Here is a 17,797-nt window from a genome sequence, read left to right as displayed (position 1 = left end):
CTCAGTGTTGACAGTACAGCGAGGTACTGCTGATGAACCTTTGACCCCTGCTGCTGCTGAGGTTAAAGGTAGTGTGAATATGAGGGCCAACACAGAAGAAGAAGCAGAGCATCGTTACCATAGCGATGGAAAACCTTTGTGATATCCAGCTGGAAAGGAAATGAAAACGTGTAAAAACAAAACAAAACAAAAGAATAAAACAAATTTAGCTGCACAAACATGTTCCAGCCATTTTCTTCTGCTTATCCATGTCACGGTCATGGGGGGTGGAGCCTATTTTAGCTGTCACAGGTGAGAGGATGCACGCCAGTCTGTCACAATGAACTTTTTCCTAAAAATCATGACGTTTGTGATTCTTTTTCCCAGTTTTGAGATCAGTTGCACTAAATTGCTGTCGAGTCTCTACGTTAAAAGCGCCCGGAGGAGACTGCTGCTGTGGTTTGGTGCCGATATTCTCTTAAAAGTCAACATTTCTTTCCCCTCAATGAAATTTGTTCACTTCACTGTCCAGCAGGGGGCAGACCTGAGGTTCACTATAAGCAAGAAAAGTAGACGAGAAGAAACTGAAGAGCAGAAAGTTTTTATTAAGAAAAGGTAAAAAACACGCCTGTATTTACAGCAGCAGACAGATGGGTCAGAGCCCCAGTAGAGCTCGGGCCTCCTGACTCTGAGCCTGAAGAGTCTCGCTGGCGTAACGCTGCAGCAACTCCATCTTCTTCCTCCTGACCAAAGCCTCCTCCACCTGAGAGACAGACAGACAGGGAGGTTACTCCTGAACTACGTACCCAAGGTACTTCATCACTAGACCATTCTGGAGGATTCCCATGATGCACTGGGTGTTTCTTCTTCACTCGCTATGTGTTAACAGACCTCTCTACTGAATCATATCCGTTATTAATCTCTGTCTCTCTTCCACAGCATGGTCGTGTCCAAATTCATGGGCTGCATCCTCCTGAGGACCCAGCCTTGGCGGTCTACGTGGGCCGGGTCCTCAGAAGGTCGGGTAGGCCGGAAGTAAACGGCTGTGGAATTGGACGGTCTTGCCTTCAGATCTGCGTCGCCGCTGTCTCGGTGGAGTTTAATAAACTCGGCCGTCTGCTCCTTGCTATCTAAAATATAACAGGACACTGGCGGAAATTCTCGACTGCCTCACACGTCTGTTTAATCAGTTTTCTGTTTGACGTTTATTCAGCTGTGTGAAAACCACCCGGGGGATTAATAAAGTTTTATTTTATCTAATCTAAGAACTTTAATCTCAGCCAAACCGATTTACTCACGAACAAACAAAACACTGAAAAAAGCCCAACAATAACATTTTTGGGTTGTCTAAGTGACTTATATATTACATTTAACCCGAGCAGCGAAAGTCCGCGGTGATCTGAAAATGATGTGCCGGGAGTTGTGCCGCTCTCGGCCGCATCAGTAACCCTCGAGCTCCCGGCTAGCTGTCGAGCTGGTGGGGAGCAGACGTCTCTGAAAACGTCGAAGCACTTTTGCAAATATGCGATATCTTGATAAACCGAGCAGATATTTGATGTTTACACAACTACTTTCTCGCCTGACAATATGTTAAAAGTTTATTTTGTGACCCAGAAAGATTAGTAAGAGTAATTTAAAAACTTAGCAGCGGCCGCCATTGCTGGAAACTGGAGTTTGGCTGGTTTGAATTCTTGGATATGGTGGGCCACGAAGGACACACCCGACCCATCCTTCAAATTCGGGAAAAAGCAGGACGCATTTGTCGGCTGCATTCAGAGGAGTCTACGAATTTGGACAGCCTTCGGCGCGTCGCTGTGATGTAATCGGTCTACAAACCCGTCCTCAGGAGGATGCAGCCCATGAATTTGGGCACGACCTGTGTCTTTATCATGTCCTCCTTCTCTCACAGCAGATGGCCCCGCCCCTCCCTGAGCCTGGTTCTGTGGGAGGTTTCTTCCTGTTAAAAGGGAGTTTTTCCTTCCCACTGTCGCCAAAGTGCTGCTCATAGGGGGTCATATGATTGTTGGGTTTTTCTCTGTATGTGTTATTGCAGGGTCGACCTTACAGTATAAAGCGCCTTGAGGCGACTGTTGTTGTGATTTGGCACTGTGTAAATAAAAGTGAATTGAACAGACCAAACTCTCCTGAAACCCCGCACGGTAGGCTGACCTGCACCTCCTGGGAAATGTAAAGATAACACCGCCTGCACAGGTGTGCCAAAGGTGACGCCCACTCAGGTAGGCCACGTTGTTGGCTCTATGTAGGTTGGAGATCTAAATGAAGCGGACACAGTCAGAGCTGCTTTCAAGGCTCTGGTTAGAATCAGGCGTCATCCTTGGCAGTGAGGGTCCTCACGTTGCAGGCAAGCGTGTTTGTGTGTCTCACCTCTTTCTGAGATGGAACAGGTACGTGTGCGATGAAGGCAAGTCCTCCATCCTCTCCCTCCTGCTCCTCCTGCTCCTCCTGGTCATCAGGCTGCAGAAATAAAAAAAGATTGTTCATATTCAAGCACATCTGTGTGTGTCAGTAAATTAGTCTTTATTTTTCTCTTCTCTAAACTTATTTAACTTGGATGATTTAAGGATGATTCGAAATGTCCACCATGTTTCAGTAAATAACCCACATGTTGTTGACGTTGGGTCACTGGATTGAATGTTAAATAAAATGAAATAAAAATCACGTGAACCCCGTCTGTCAGACCCAGAAGGCTGACTCTGTTCAGCTGCACATCTTCAGTGAAACATCGTCATCAGGTGACTTCTTCAGTCTCAGCTGACTGCAGGTTTCCGACCCTATGAACAAGCAGCACTGACTAACAATGGGCTGTGAGGTCAGTTTCATCATCATTGATATGCAAATTGTTGTAACTATCGATCGAAGACCAGCTGACACTGAAATGTTTCACTGAAACCGATGAACAGGGTCGACCTTCTGGGACTTCCTCACCTGGATGACGTCTACCTCAACGTTTGAAAAATGTTTCAGTGTCTTCAGCTCGTCCTCGTATCACGATAAAGCAGACGAGGTAAACATGGCTAATGCAATAATCCAGCTGTTAACATCAAATTTATCGTATTTGGTAACGATCTCAGCACACTACAAGTACTGATAACCTTAAACCTGTACCCGGATTAAAGTGATCCTATTCAGTTCTTACTGACCAGGACAAAAGTGATCTGGATTACCCAGATCATTTTATCTGGATTACATGTCAGAGTCGCACGTTCACACCAGACGGTGTGTTTCTACGAGTGAACCGCTCTCAGGTGTGCCGAGGTCACCTGACAGAAGCTGATTGGCTGAGCAGGTAAAGAGACAGTTCACCTCTTCGTTGTAGACGGTGTAGATGCTCTCCTCCTCTTCCTCCTCCTGCTGTTTCTCTCCAGACACTCGAGACTCTCTCTCTGTTTTCCACCTGTGGACCGCCTCCAGCACAGCTACACACACGCACGCACACACACGCACGGACGCACACGCACGCACGCACACGCACGCACGCACACACACACACACGCACACACACGCACACACGCACGCACACGCACACATGCACGCACGCACACGCACACACGCACACACACGCACGCACGCACGCACACGCACGCACGCACGCACACACACGCACGCACACGCACGCACACACACACACGCACGCACACGCACGCACGCACACGCACGCACACACACGCACGCACACACACGCACGCACACGCACGCACGCACACACACGCACACACACACACACACGTGAGGTTACCTGAAGTGTCACACGCATGAACAGACGCTTCAAATCTGCTGAACTATAATCCAATAATTCCATCATCCAGGATTTTCACATATTCTCTGGATTATTTTATAATCTGGGGATTATGAACCTTGTTTCTCGTACTGCGCCTCCAGAGGAAGAAGGACGCCGTCGTCTTCGTCTCTGTAGCCGTAATACTCTGCATCCACATCCTTCATCAGCTCCCCCCTTGTCTTCCTCGGCGCTGGGGCAGCTGGGAGATTACATACTTGGTGAGGACCGATGGTGTGACAGTGTGACATCAAACAGGAAGTGATGCAAATACGTACGCTCCTTCTCGAACAGCTCCCGGACTCCCGGCAGGTCTCTGGCAGCTCCAAAGTATTTATAGCCGCGGTTTCCAGGCACCTCCTTTCCCTCGTGGTCCAACATCCTTGGCCCAATGCGCTGCGACACAAACACGCGGTCAGCTGCTTCGATTGCGCCGATTGATAAATAAATTGGAATTTTCAATAACTTGCCATGATTACTGATAATAAATCAAGATTATCAATATCAAGTCAGGATTTGATGAAAGTCTCGCAGCACGATGTTACACAGATTACAACATTCAGGGTCACGTGACTCATCACAGCAGGCTTTAAATCAATGGTTACTATGGTAACAGTTCTATTAATCTGACCCTTTGATGGCTCAGATTAAACGTGAACTCCTGTGTATGTCTCTTACTGCATAGTCGGGTCCTCCGAGCTCTTTGATGCGGACCTCCCAGTGACCTTTCTCTCTCAGCAGCTTGTTGATCTCATCGTTCAGATCCCGAATCCTGAACTCACCCAGACCAGCTGCACAGGTGAGGCACAGGTGAGGCACAGGTAAATGGTCTGTATTTGTATTAGAGATGGACCGATCCGATATTACGTATCGGTATCGATCCGATATTACGTATCGGTATCGGTCCGATACTGACCTAAATTACTGGATCGGATATTGGAGAAAAATAAAAAATGTAATCCGATCCATTAAATATCAGGAAAGCACCTCACAAAACTTGCAACACGCCGTAACTCACCTCAGAACGTTAGCACGTCGGAGCAGTATGCATCACGTGATAGAGCGGCTGTGGCATGCGGGACCTGTCTGTGGTCTGGATAGCATGTGGAGCTTCGCTAGCAACCCGGCATTTCATCTCCGACAAAGTTATCCCCGAGAGAAGTAAAGCAAGTGTGTAAGTCCATCTCTGAATGTTTGTAAAGCATTCCTGCGTTAAGCTTAACGAGCGACTGCCTCTCGCTCTCCGGCTGCTACTTCAATCATGAAACTGCTTAATGATCAGCTGATCGGCTTTTCTGTCGGGAGTCCGTGTCTCTTGTTTGCTTTTGGCCCACTTTGCACCAGAAAGAGGAAACCAGCGGCTGAACAACAGCAGCACGTTTAAGCTTGATAAGCTGTTGTTAGAATTTATTTAATATTACTTTCTACACCAGGATCTTTTTCTACGTAGCTGACGCTGGTAACTGTGCAGGGGCGGATCTAGCAAAGTTTAGCCAGGGGGGCCGATAGGGCATTAACAGGGAAAAGGGGGCACAAAGACATACTTTTCTTTCTTATTCTCATTTAAAATGTCGAGCTTTTAATAAATAATTATCTGACAGCCAAAGTTTTAATCTGATGTAAAATGTATAGAAGTCCATTATTGTATATAGTAACTGTTAAGTCTAATATATATACCCTAGTAAGCTATAGTACTTTTTCCTTTGGGAAAGTACCATCTGTGCAGTCTGCAATTCTGTAGAAGAAAGATGTTGAATCTATTTAATATTTCTTGAAAAATAATTGATTTCTGTGCATTTTTTTCACACTGCATCAAATTAAGGTTGATTACGTCGATTAAGCATCATGAGGTGGAGCGTGAGGGGTGGTTCCCTATTTTTTATTTATTTATTTTTGTTGTTGCTGGGAGTTGGAACCCTATTAGTTAGGTTGCTTAATATTTACGCTAAGTACTCTTTAAAATACCAGAATAGGGAGGATGGTGCAGGTTTAAGTTTATTAGATTGATCAGTATTGCTGAACTATGAAATATTTTTTTTGCATACAGGTATAACAGAATAGCTTTAGTGTAGTTGTTGTTTTAAACTTGAGTATGAACTTATACAAAATGCAGCAAGATATTTAAAAAACACTATATCGGATTCATATCGGTATCGGCAGATATCCAAATTTATGATATCGGTATCGGACATAAAAAAGTGGTATCGTGCCATCTCTAATTTGTATAGCGCTTTACTAGTCCCTAAGGACCCCAAAGCACTTTACACACAAGCTACATTGTAGCCACAGCCACCCTGGGGCGCACTGACAGAGACGAGGCTGCCGGACACTGGCGCCACCCGGCCCTCTGACCACCACCAGTAGGCAACGGGTGAAGTGTCTCGCCCAAGGACACAACGACCGAGTCGGGGCTCGAACCGGCAACCTTCCGATTGCAAGACGAACTCCCAACTGTTGAGCCACGGAGAGACACAGGTGAGGCACAGGTGAGAGAAGGGGAGTGGGACAAGTGAGGAAGAGACTTGGACTCACCGTTCTGGATCTGTGCGACTTTCTTTGAGATTTCACTGATAATCTGAAACAGGCACACAGGACACACTCAGTACACCTGACTGCAGGTACCATCACCACTACTGATACTAGTGCTGCAGTGTGACTACCTGTCGTCTCCACTTTTCAGCTTTAGGAAGTTCACTGCACTCTGAGGCCAGAAAGGGTCTTCTTTCCTACAGATGAGAGATCAGGCAGACAGGTGTTTATCTGACGGCAGCACTACTGCTATAGACCGCAACCGCCTGCAGAGTGATAACAATTGCGGAGAAGATCATCAGGACCCCGCTGCCCTCTCTGCAGAGCATCTACCATCACAGAGTCCAGAAGAGAGCTGCCTCCATCCTCAAAGACCCCACACACCCCCAACACGGACTCCTCAAACTTCTGCTTAGGACCAAGGTTTAGAAGTGCGAAATCCAGAACATCAACAACTCCTTCCCCACAGCTATCAGACTCTTGAACAGCTGACCTATTTTAACAGTAATAATAATTTTTGCACATGTATTTTATTTGTTCTAGTTCTATTTGCAGATATTAACCGGCATCTGTGTGTGGACAGCAGAGAAAGAATTTCATTGTACAGAGAAATGCTTTTCTTTGTACACATGACGATAAACGCTTTGGATCTCGAAACTCACCTTGACTTTTCCTTCCTCCAGCTGAGCCTGCCTGAACCGAGCCAGGGCCGTCCTGACAGACAAAGCAGAGGGACACATTTACCCAAAGAGGAGGACAGGTGGAGGAGGACAGCAGGAAGAGGAGGACAGGTGGAGGAGGAGGACAAGAGGAAGAGGAGGACAGGTGGAGGAGGAGGACAAGAGGAAGAGGAAGACAGCAGGTAGAGAAGGACAGGTGGAGGACAACAGGAAGAGGAAGAGGAGGACAACAGGAAGAGGAGGACAGGTGGAGGACAACAGGAAGAGGAGGACAGGTGGAGGAGGAGGACAGGTGGAGGAGGAGGACAGGTGGAGGAGGAGGACAACAGGAGGACAGCAGGAAGAGGAGGAGGAGGACAGCAGGAAGAGGAAGAGGAGGACAACAGGAAGAGGAAGAGGAGGACAACAGGAAGAGAAAGACAACAGGAAGAGGAAGAGGAGGACAACAGGAAGAGGAAGAGGAGGACAGGAAGAGGTGGTCAGGTGGAGGAGGACCACAGAAAGAGGAGGACAGGTGTGTGTGTGTGTGTGTGTGTGTGTGTGTGTGTGTGTGTGTGTGTGGGGGGGGGGGGTCATACAGCACATCTCTGACAGGAAGTACTTACATGGCCTTCTCGGCGTTCCTCGCCTGCACAGAGAGAAGATCGGAGTGAGAAACATCTGGAAACATGTGGAGCTCAAAGAGGAGGTAATTTCATGGTAACCAATAGCACGTGAGGTCACCAAGCACCTCCTCTGAACCTCTCCTTGTTGGCCTGCAGCTGGGCCTGGAGGTGTTATCCAGGTAAAGTTGACACCTGGGCAAGAGCTGAGACCCAGACTGCCGCCAGACTCCATTAAAATCAGCAGTTTAATCAAGCTGATAATGGATTGCATTTATATAGCACTTTACAATTCCACTATTCATTCACTCTCACATTCACATTCAGTGAGATCTTGAGGGAGAACAAAGGGAAGCGGCGGCGGCCTAGAGGGAAGCGAGCCGGCGTCAGGAACAGGCTGAGAGCTCGTGCACACCTCTGCCTAGTAGGGGTGGGGGAAAAAAATCGATACTGTGTAGTATCGTGATATTTTGTTTGCTAATAATGTATCGATACAGGGACAGCAGAAATCGATATTTTGTTACAAAAAAAGTTTTTGTGGACTGGAACTCTGACTTCAGAGCATGTTGATCAGTTCCTTTTTCTGAGCAAGAATCCTGACACTGTTCAAATGTGTTTAACTTTTTTTTGGCAGTTTACTTATTTTAATTTAAGACATGTTTTATTTTAATGAAGTTTAAAACTTTTTTATTTAATGTAAAATTATATTTTGTTTTAATTTACTTTCAAATTCTTCAGTTGCTGAATGGGCTGCATAGTTTTTATAAATAGCTGTAATTGTACCAGATGGTTGCATTCAGTTCAGTTGGACTAGACTGTAATACAAACGTTCAGTTTGTCAACAATAAAACTGAAATAAGAGAAAGACTGAGTGCGAGACTTTGATATTAGATAAAATGAATATTGATAACGTTTACCTTTATGTACAGAATCTGAATATCGCAAAATATTTTTAAAAATTGCAATAATATCGTATCGTGAGTTAAATATTGTGATAATATCGTATCGTGGGATGTATGGTGATTCCCACCTCTACTGCCTAGCATCCTGCTCGCCAACGTCCAGTCACTGGAGAACAAGCTTGATGACCTCAGGGCCAGGATAAAGTTCCAGAGAGACATTCGGGACTGCAATCTCCTCTGCTTCACCGAGACATGGCTGAACCCAGCGGTGCCGGACCACGCCATCCAGCCGGCCGAGTTCTTCTCGGTTCACCGCATGGACAGGACACGGGACTCGGGGAAGTCAAGGGGAGGCGGCGTGTGTTTAATGGTGAACAACAACTGGTGCAACAGTGCGAACGTTGTTCCTCTCACACGCTCCTGCACACCAAATCTGGAACTACTGTCCATCATGCGTCGTCCTTTTTATCTACCTCGGGAATTTACATCGGTCATTGTAAGTGCCGTTTATATTCCACCACAAGCGGACACGGTCACCGCCTTATGCGAGCTGCATGAGGCACTCACACAGCACCAGACACAACACCGGGACGCTGCGCTTATTGTGACGGGGGACTTTAATAGCGCCAACCTCAAACGCGCAGCGCCGAACTTTTATCAACACATCTCCTGCCCCACCAGAGGTGAAAGGACACTGGACCACTGCTACACTACGGTCAAGGACGGCTACAAGGCACAATCCCGCCCTCCTTTTGGCAAATCTGATCACGCCGCCATCTTCCTCATGCCAAAATACAAACAAAGGCTGAAACAGGAAGTTCCGGTTCAGAGGAAGGTCGCGCGCTGGACGGATCAATCGGTGGCCGCGTTACAGGACGCACTCGATGACGCAGACTGGGGCATGTTCAGAAACAGCTCCGACGATGATGTCAACGTGTTTACGGAAGCGGTTGTGGGATTCATCGGGAAACTAGCGGATGATACCGTGGAGACAAAGACTATCACAACGTTTCCCAACCAGAAGCCGTGGGTGGATAAAACCATCCGCGACGCTCTGAGATCCCGCACCGCTGCCTACAACACGGGACTCAAGACGGGGGACATGGACCCGTACAAAGCCGCGTCATATAACGTGCGGAGGGCGGTGAAAGAGGCGAAGCAGCGCTACGGGAGGAAACTAGAGTCACAACTCCAACAGAGTGACTCTAGGAGCCTGTGGCGGGGACTAAGGACAATAACGGACTATAAAGCACCAACAACCGGTATGACGAACGCGGCCGTGACTCTGGCAGACGAGCTGAACACTTTCTATGCTCGCTTCGAGGCTGCAGCTAAGGTCTCCAACAATGCTAGTGTTAGCGGCGCTAACGGCTGCAGACAGGAAGATACTGCCAGCACCGGAAACGTGCTCGTCATCTCCGAGCATGAAGTAAGGAGAGCCTTCAGAAGAGTGAACACCAGGAAAGCAGCAGGACCAGACGGCATCCCAGGTCGTATCCTAAGAGACTGCGCATACCAGCTAGCTCCTGTGTTCACTGAGATATTCAACATCTCTTTATCTCAGTCGGTGATCCCCACATGCTTCAAAGAGTCCATCATTGTTCCTGTCCCGAAGAAACCCCACCCTGCTTCTCTCAATGACTATCGCCCTGTAGCCCTCACCTCAGTAGTGATGAAGTGCTTTGAACGCCTGGTCAGAGACTTCATCATTTCTTCACTACCAGACACACTGGACCCACTACAGTTCGCTTACCGTCCAAATCGTTCCACAGACGATGCCATCTCTCATCTCCTCCACACATCACTCACTCACTTGGACACTAGAAGGGGGAATTATGTTAAAATGCTCTTCATAGACTACAGCTCTGCATTTAACACCATAATTCCCTCCACACTCACCACCAAGCTGGAGCATCTGGGACTCAGCTCATCTATGTGTCAGTGGATCTCCAACTTCCTAACTGGCAGACCACAGGCAGTAAGGATGGGCGGACATGTCTCAGCCTCCACCACTCTCAGCACTGGAGCCCCCCAGGGGTGTGTTCTGAGCCCCCTGCTGTACTCTTTGTACACATATGACTGCGTGGCCACTACCAGCTCCACCACCATCATCAAGTTTGCTGACGACACCGTCGTGGTGGGCCTGATCTCTGATAACAACGAGACGGCCTACCTGAAGGAGATTAGGAATCTGGAGAACTGGTGCCAGAGGAACAACCTCCTTCTAAACGTCAGTAAGACAAAGGAGCTGATAGTGGACTTCAGCACTAAGCAGGAGAGGAACTACCAGACCCCCGTCATCAACGAGTGCCCAGTGGAGAGAGTGGACAGCTTCAAATACCTCGGAGTTCACATCACGCAGGACCTGTCATGGTCCTGTCACATCAACACCGTGGTGAAAAAGGCCCGACAGCGTCTCTACCACCTCAGACGCTTGAGAGACTTCCAACTGCCCTCCAAGGTGCTCAGGAACTTTTACTCGTGCACCATAGAGAGCATCCTGGCGGGAAACATCTTAACCTGGTTCAGGAACAGCACCATGCAGGACAGACGAGCTCTACAGAGGGTTGTGCGGTCAGCTGAGCGCACCATCCGCTCCGAGCTCCCTGACCTGCACTCAATCTACAGCAGGCGGTGCTGGACCAAGGCCAGGAAGATGGTGAAGGACCTCAGCCATCCCAACAACAGACTGTTCTCTCTGCTGAGGTCAGGAAAGCGATTCCGCTCCCTGAAGACCAACACAGAGAGACTGAGGAGGAGCTTCTTCCCGCAGGCGATACGGTCTCTCAATCACACCACCACACAGTACTGACCCACACATATGGTTCTTACACACACACTGGACTTTCTGGACATTGTTTCACTTCATTACTTAAATCACTTTAAGCATATTTGCACTGCACAAGACATAATGTGGATCGCACAACACTGGTCACTATATTCTTCATTCCAGTTAATACTTGCACAGCTGCTGTTATTGTGTATATATTTATTTAGATTTCTTCATACATTCTTATATAGTTCTATATTGTGTATTTTGTTGTACAGTTATTTTATTTTCAACTTTAATTTATAGATTTTATCTTATTCTTCCCAGTTAAATTTACCCTTCATTCTAATTTGTGTTGTACAGTTATTTCATTTTTAACCTTAATTTATATTTTATTCCTTCCTAGTTAAATTTACCCTTTTTAATTTTTCATATTTATTTCCTATCTTATAGCCTTTTCCTTTTTTGTTTTCTTTAGGTCACGAGCAGTTGTCTAAGCATTTCACTGCATATCGTACTGTGTATGACTGTGTACGTGACAAATAAAATTTGAATTTGAATTCACACACTGGTGGAGGCAGCTACAGGTGTAGCCACAGCTGCCCTGGGGCAGACTGACAGAAGCGAGGCTGCCATATCGCACCATCGGCCCCTCTGGCCATCACCAGTAGGCGGTAGGTGACGTGAGCATTAATGTTCAATACAGCCACCTGATCGATACACCAGGTGATCACGGTCTGGTTTGGTTGCTCAGTCTTCTCCATGTTTCAGCTGCTCCACCAGACTCCATTCAAAAATCTGTTATTTTTAACTCAGAGTGTTTTAACACGGTTTGGAGTCGGAGGAGCGGCTCCTCACAGAGCCGCTGAGCGCTTCCTGATCACTGATTAATAATGAATATTGATTAACGTGCACACGGCTGTGACGTCAGTGAACACAACAGATTAAAATGCTGATTCTCACCATGTCTGCTGCGGAGTTTAGCCGTTAATCCAACAACCGAGCAGAAACCATCCAAACACACACGAACACAGCACGCACACTAACAGGAAACACGTCACCGGCTCCCCCACTGCATCCGGTTTTATGTCTGCACTACTGCCCCCTGCAGGACGAGCGGCCCGCCTACAACGACATGTAAGATAAAATAAAAATGTACACACAAATGTAGGAAATAAAATAGTTAATGTGAAAGCGTAGAACATTAATATTCATCTGCTGTATGACGGACGTGCACGCTGAACTCTCAAACTTATATGAGCTGTGTGAGATCTGATTGGACGGCCACAAACGCCAACAAATATTTCCTAAAATGTTTTGTTTGTTGTTTTAAATGTCAAACATTGTATAAGAAGACAAAACTGAAGCCTTTCACTGAACGAGCAAACAAACACACTGGTCCTCTGTCTGCACACACGTCAGAGCACTGCTGCCATCAGTGTGTTGGTATGTAACAACTGCAGTGTGACTCTGCACAGCCTCAGCATGTTTGTGCTCTCTGCTCAGAAAGGACTTATTTTAACATTTAGCTCAACAACAAACAAATTCTGCCTAAGAAGAATTACATTAGATTTCCTCATATCAATATATAATATATCTGATTTTATCTGTTTTGATTTTATATACTGTTTTGTTTGTTTGTTAATTAGTTTGTTTGTTTGCTTGTTTTAATCAATTTTAAATCATGCTTTTTATTTGTTTTTGTTTCTAATGTCTCTGTAAAGCACTTTGAATCACCTTGTTGTTGAATTGTGCTATACAAATAAACTTGCCTTGCCTTGCCTATATAAGTAGGGGTGACATGGGCCACAAGTGGCCACGAGTTTGACACCCCTGGCCCAGGTAAGTGAGAAGTCTGATCATGAACACCACAGAGGTCAGAGGTTAACGCTGGGATGTATTGTTGTACATCAGCAGTGAATGACATGTTCATGTACGACCTGTATTGAACTTTTAAAGATTCATTGTGTTTATTTATGTTTTATTTCCACAGCGACTTTATTCTTTCACTGTACGCAGATCAAACTTCCTGTGTCCTTAATAAAACTGAGTCAGTCGTTCATTCGATGTAATCAGAGTAGTAACAATGATGACTGTTACTACACTGGGGCGATCGTGGCTCAAGAGTTGGCAGTTTGTCTTGTACTGGTTCGAACCCCGGCTCGGACAGTCTCGGTCATTGTGTCCTTGGGCAGGACACTTCGCCTACTGGTGATGGCCAGAGGGGCCGATGGCGTGATACGGCAGCCTCGCTTCTGTCAGTCTGCCCCAGGGCAGCTGTGGCTACACCTGTAGCTGCCTCCACCAGTGTGTGACTGTGAGAGTGAATGAATAGTGGCATTGTAAAAGCGCTATTTAAATGTAATCCATTATTATTATGATGATGAGAGGAGGAGATTCTGGAGGTGTCTGACAGCGAGGAACTGAGCAGGTCGTCAGGGATCGCTCTGTCCAGCTGCTGCAGATGTTAATTAAACCATGAGGCTTTCAGGTGAGCTCTGGAGCTCGTTTCCTCTGATCTGATTGGTCGGTTCGTCTCCTGTGGGTCAGTGGTGCCTGTCTGAAGAAATAAGACAGCCACCGCAGGCTCCGCCCTCATCCTTCTTACCTTTTTATTGTCAGGTAGAACATACACCTTTACAACAGCTCACAGGTAAAATGTACAAAAATAAGATTTTTCTGGGGGTTTTGTCCAGACTTCCTGCGGCTTTTTTTCTTGGCGTACGATTCCTCGACCTGCACAAAAACGCACCTGTAAAACATCTGCTGCGACCTGTCCTGATTGGCTCGTTCATCCTGCGATATTATTGGGTGATTGCTGGAGGTGGGGACAATCATTTTATATGGTCCAAAAACAAAAATGAAGTTGGCAAGATACAAACTTCCATGGCTCTGTTAGCCCCACCCAAAGGGCAGAGGGGAGGGGCCTAATTTGGCCTTCATACATCACTCTCTCAGGTCTAAAAAAGCTCTGTACATCGTAACACAGCTACCAAACTAAAACACAGAAGAACAAATGGGTTTTGTAGCCCGCCCCCTCCTCCTCCCTCCGTCTGCTCTGACTGGCTGTTACGAGGCTGACCGACAGGCCTCTAGACCAATGACAAGAGGAGGATCCGAGGGCACGAACAGAGAATAAAAGAAGAGGTTTGGGAGCGTAGGGTCAGGGGTCAGAGGCCAGCTAGGGGGTGGCTTCAATGGTGCACTCTTTCGCCAGGTGACCTGACTTCCCACAGTTATAGCAGTTCAACTCGGACGCCTTGCTGCAGTGCACCGCAACATGGCCGATCTCCCCGCACCTGCAGAGCACACGGACAGGTTACGCTGGACCGTTCACCTGTGTTTGTAGGCTCAGCTTTATTAGTTTACCTGTAGCACTTGACCTTCTCACAGCACTTCTGGATGTGTCCGAAGCTGCCGCAGGAGTAGCACTTTTGCTCGTGGGCGTGGTTACAATCGCGCGCCATGTGACCGGCCTTGCCGCAGTTATAGCACAGCTGCTCGCGCTCCTTCTTGGGCTCCTTGCAGTCTCTGGAGATGTGACCTCCTCTGCCGCAGTTGTAGCAGGCTGCAGGAAAGATCACACCTGTGCTCACCTGTCTTTAAACTGTTGTGATCTGTAAGCGTGTGTCCTCACCGTCCTCTGTGCGCTCGCAGTCTCTGGCCACGTGCCCAAGTTCGCCACATCGGTAACAGAACAGGTCTGCAACGACACGACAGGGGTGAACCGCCGGGTGTGTCACATAGTCAGCTGTTCACAATAACAGCACCAATGCAGAAGCTGGAAATGGAAACAGGTTTCCACGTCTCCATGGCGACATCTGTAAAAACTACAGGCTTTTTAATAAACTTTAAAATAAACTCATGGAGGTTTGATGATGGGTGTCACCTTTGCCTCTGCTGCGTCCTTTCCCTCGCCCTCGGCCGCCACTCGGACAGTTCTTCACCCAGTGGCCTGAGCGGCCGCAACCAAAACACTCGTTACTGCTCATCGCCACGACCACGGCTGGAACCACAGACAGGAGATTCAGATGTGAAACTTTACCTTCATGAAGGTGCAGAATAAAAACCACGGAGGAAAAGGAAAAACACACCAGGAACACCTGAGATGATTCTCCTCAGTCCTGGGCCCACCCACACAGGTAGAGTTTACAATAATTGATCACACAGCAGTGAGGAATAAATTTGAACACAGCAGGTGTCTTTCTGAAAGTGCTGTAACTAGATTAAGGATTTAATTCCAGGACTGTTTAATGTTAACTAGTAATGACTTCATGAATAACATTTTAGGCATTAGAGAGAAAAAAAGACTCATAATCATCCCACAGATGTAACATTATCTACAGTTACTCTTAGTACCATTGATGTTAAGTTAGACTCTTTTTCTCCAATTGATCTTTCTGAGTTAACTTCAATAATTACTTCCTCCAAACCATCAACGTGTCTTTTAGACCCCATTCCTACAAAACTGCTCAAAGAAGTCCTGTCATTAATTAATGCTTCGATCTTAAATATGATCAACCTATCTCTAATGATCGGCTATGTACCACAGGCCTTCAAGCTGGCTGTAGTTAAACCTTTACTCAAAAAGCATCTCTAGACCCAGCAGTCTTAGCTAATTATAGGCCAATCTCCAACCTTCCTTTCATATCAAAAATCCTTGAAAGAGTAGTTGTCAAACAGCTAACAGATCATCTGCAGAGGAATGGTTTATTTGAAGAGTTTCAGTCAGGTTTCAGAGCTCATCACAGCACAGAAACAGCTTTAGTGAAGGTTACAAATGATCTTCTTATGGCCTCTGACAGTGGACTCATCTCTGTGCTTGTCCTGCTAGACCTTGGTGCAGCATTCGATACTGTCGACCATAATATCCTATTAGAGCGATTAGAACATGCTGTAGGTATTACAGGTACTGCGCTGCAGTGGTTTGTATCATATCTATCTAATAGACTCCAGTTTGTGCATGTAAATGGAGAGTCCTCTTCACACACTGAGGTTAATTATGGAGTTCCACAGGGTTCAGTGCTAGGACCAATTCTGTTTACATTATACATGCTTCCCTTAGGCAGCATCATTAGAAGACATAGCATACATTTACACTGCTATGCAGATGACACCCAGCTCTATCTGTCCATGAAGCCAGATAACACACACCAATGAGTTAAACTGCAGGAATGTCTTAAAGACATAAAGACCTGGATGGCCGCTAACTTTCTGCTTCTTAATTCAGATCAAACTGAGGTTATTGTACTCGGCCCTGAAAAGCTTAGAAATATGGTATCTAAGCAGACTCTTACTCTGGATGGCATTACCTTGGCCTCCAGTAACACTGTGAGGAACCTTGGAGTCATTTTTGACCAGGACATGTCCTTCAACGCACATATTAAACAAATATGTAAGACTGCTTTCTTCCATTTGTGCAACATCTCTAAAGTTAGAAATATCCTGTCTCAGAGTGACGCTGAAAAACTAGTTCATGCATTTATTACTTCCAGGCTGGACGACTGTAATTCATTATTATCAGGAAGTCCTAAAAACTCCCTGAAAAGCCTTCAGCTGATCCAAAATGCTGCAGCAAGAGTCCTGACAGGGACTAGAAAGAGAGAGCAGATTTCTCCTGTTTTGGCTTCCTGTTAAATCCAGAATTCAAAATCCTGCTCCTCACATACAAGGTCTTAAATAATCAGGCCCCATCTTATCTTAATGACCTCATAGTACCGTTTCTATTTTTAACATTAGGCTTCAAACTTGCTCATAGGGGTCAAATGATTGTTGGGGTCTTTTTTTCTGTTCTATTATTGTAGTGTCTTTACCTTACAACACAAAGAGCCTTGGGGCCACTGTTGTTGTGATTTGGTGTAATATACATAAACTGAATTGAATGGAGCAGCAGGGTCCCATCAGATTCACTCTGACCCCCTCATGTGAGACACCTGGGGAAGCTGTAGAGCTGATTTTAATGTGGACACATAGGGGACCACAGGAAGACAGGTGAGGACAGGTTCTGATTGTCTCAGGTCTTCACCATGATCAGACTTTTTCCTCTTGTTCATCATGTAATAAGATGCCTCTTCACAGAGCAACAGCAGATCAATCGTGTATCGATCCTCTCCGGTCCTCCCGTCCCACCAACTGTGCTAACCTGCACCGCCCCCGCGGCTCATGGCAGCCCGACGCCGTTAACAGGCCACTCTGTGCGGCCACCAGCCAAAGGCTCCCCGGCCGATGAGGTCCTTTATACCGGCTCCCCGCTCCGGCCTGTAAGCCTGTAAACAGCCCGTCATGGCAGCTAGCCTGCTAGCAGCTTAGCATACGCTCCGCAGCGGAGGAAACACCGACACTGTCCGCTCCGCAGCGCCTCTTCCCCGGGGCGGAGCGGCGCGCCGGCCGGCTGCAGTGAGCCCTCTGCAGGCAAAAAAGAGCGGATCAAGCCGCCGGAGCTCCGACTCACCTCAGACCCGAAACTGTGGAGGTTTGTTTGGATGCTGGTCTGCGCCACACGCGGTCTGCACACGGTCCGACACACACACACGCAGACA

The 17,797-nt window shown here is 46.9% G+C and overlaps 3 protein-coding genes across 3 annotated transcripts; 1 reads left to right on the top strand and 2 right to left on the bottom strand.

Moving 5' to 3' along the window:
• Positions 1-564: 564 nt before the first annotated feature.
• Positions 565-12,305, bottom strand: isy1 (ISY1 splicing factor homolog). Its single transcript, XM_080892598.1, has 11 exons — positions 12,222-12,305; positions 7,590-7,612; positions 6,967-7,018; positions 6,436-6,501; positions 6,308-6,350; positions 4,454-4,566; positions 4,054-4,171; positions 3,855-3,977; positions 3,304-3,416; positions 2,365-2,454; positions 565-742 (listed from the first exon to the last, which is right to left on the bottom strand). The coding sequence occupies exons 1-11, from the start codon at positions 12,222-12,224 to the stop codon at positions 635-637; spliced, it is 852 nt and encodes a 283-aa protein (XP_080748724.1). The 5' UTR covers positions 12,225-12,305; the 3' UTR covers positions 565-634.
• Positions 6,966-17,402, bottom strand: cnbpb (CCHC-type zinc finger, nucleic acid binding protein b). The gene is made up of 7 exons (XM_080892600.1): positions 17,284-17,402; positions 15,148-15,264; positions 14,896-14,961; positions 14,628-14,826; positions 12,222-14,557; positions 7,590-7,612; positions 6,966-7,018 (listed from the first exon to the last, which is right to left on the bottom strand). Exons 1-5 carry the CDS (start codon positions 17,312-17,314, stop codon positions 14,440-14,442), a joined length of 531 nt encoding a protein of 176 aa, XP_080748726.1. The 5' UTR covers positions 17,315-17,402; the 3' UTR covers positions 6,966-7,018; positions 7,590-7,612; positions 12,222-14,439.
• Positions 7,046-12,207, top strand: LOC308403298 (uncharacterized protein). The gene is made up of 2 exons (XM_080892592.1): positions 7,046-7,498; positions 7,621-12,207. Exon 2 carries the CDS (start codon positions 8,805-8,807, stop codon positions 11,298-11,300), a length of 2,496 nt encoding a protein of 831 aa, XP_080748718.1. The 5' UTR covers positions 7,046-7,498; positions 7,621-8,804; the 3' UTR covers positions 11,301-12,207.
• Positions 17,403-17,797: the final 395 nt, after the last annotated feature.

This window comes from Rhamphochromis sp. 'chilingali', assembly GCF_963969265.1.
Source record: "Rhamphochromis sp. 'chilingali' genome assembly, chromosome: 9".
Lineage (NCBI taxonomy): Eukaryota > Metazoa > Chordata > Actinopteri > Cichliformes > Cichlidae > Rhamphochromis > Rhamphochromis sp. 'chilingali'.
Note: the sequence above shows the minus strand (reverse complement) of the source record. Positions and strands in the feature narration are given on the sequence as shown.

Bases quoted from the DNA above. Each gene is read 5' to 3' on its own strand.
- LOC308403298 (XM_080892592.1), top strand. From the start codon at position 8,805: ATGGACAGGACACGGGACTCGGGGAAGTCAAGGGGAGGCGGCGTGTGT.
- cnbpb (XM_080892600.1), bottom strand. From the start codon at position 17,314: ATGATGAACAAGAGGAAAAAGTCTGATCATG. The intron at 15,265-17,283 runs GTGAAGACCTGA...CTGTGGTTCCAG, and splicing joins GAGGAAAAAGTCTGATCATG to CCGTGGTCGTGGCGATGAGC. The intron at 14,827-14,895 runs GTGAGGACACAC...TCTTTCCTGCAG, and splicing joins CTGCGAGCGCACAGAGGACG to CCTGCTACAACTGCGGCAGA.
- isy1 (XM_080892598.1), bottom strand. The intron at 7,019-7,589 runs GTAAGTACTTCC...TTTGTCTGTCAG, and splicing joins AGGAACGCCGAGAAGGCCAT to GACGGCCCTGGCTCGGTTCA. The intron at 2,455-3,303 runs GTGAACTGTCTC...TTATTTCTGCAG, and splicing joins ACACCGTCTACAACGAAGAG to CCTGATGACCAGGAGGAGCA.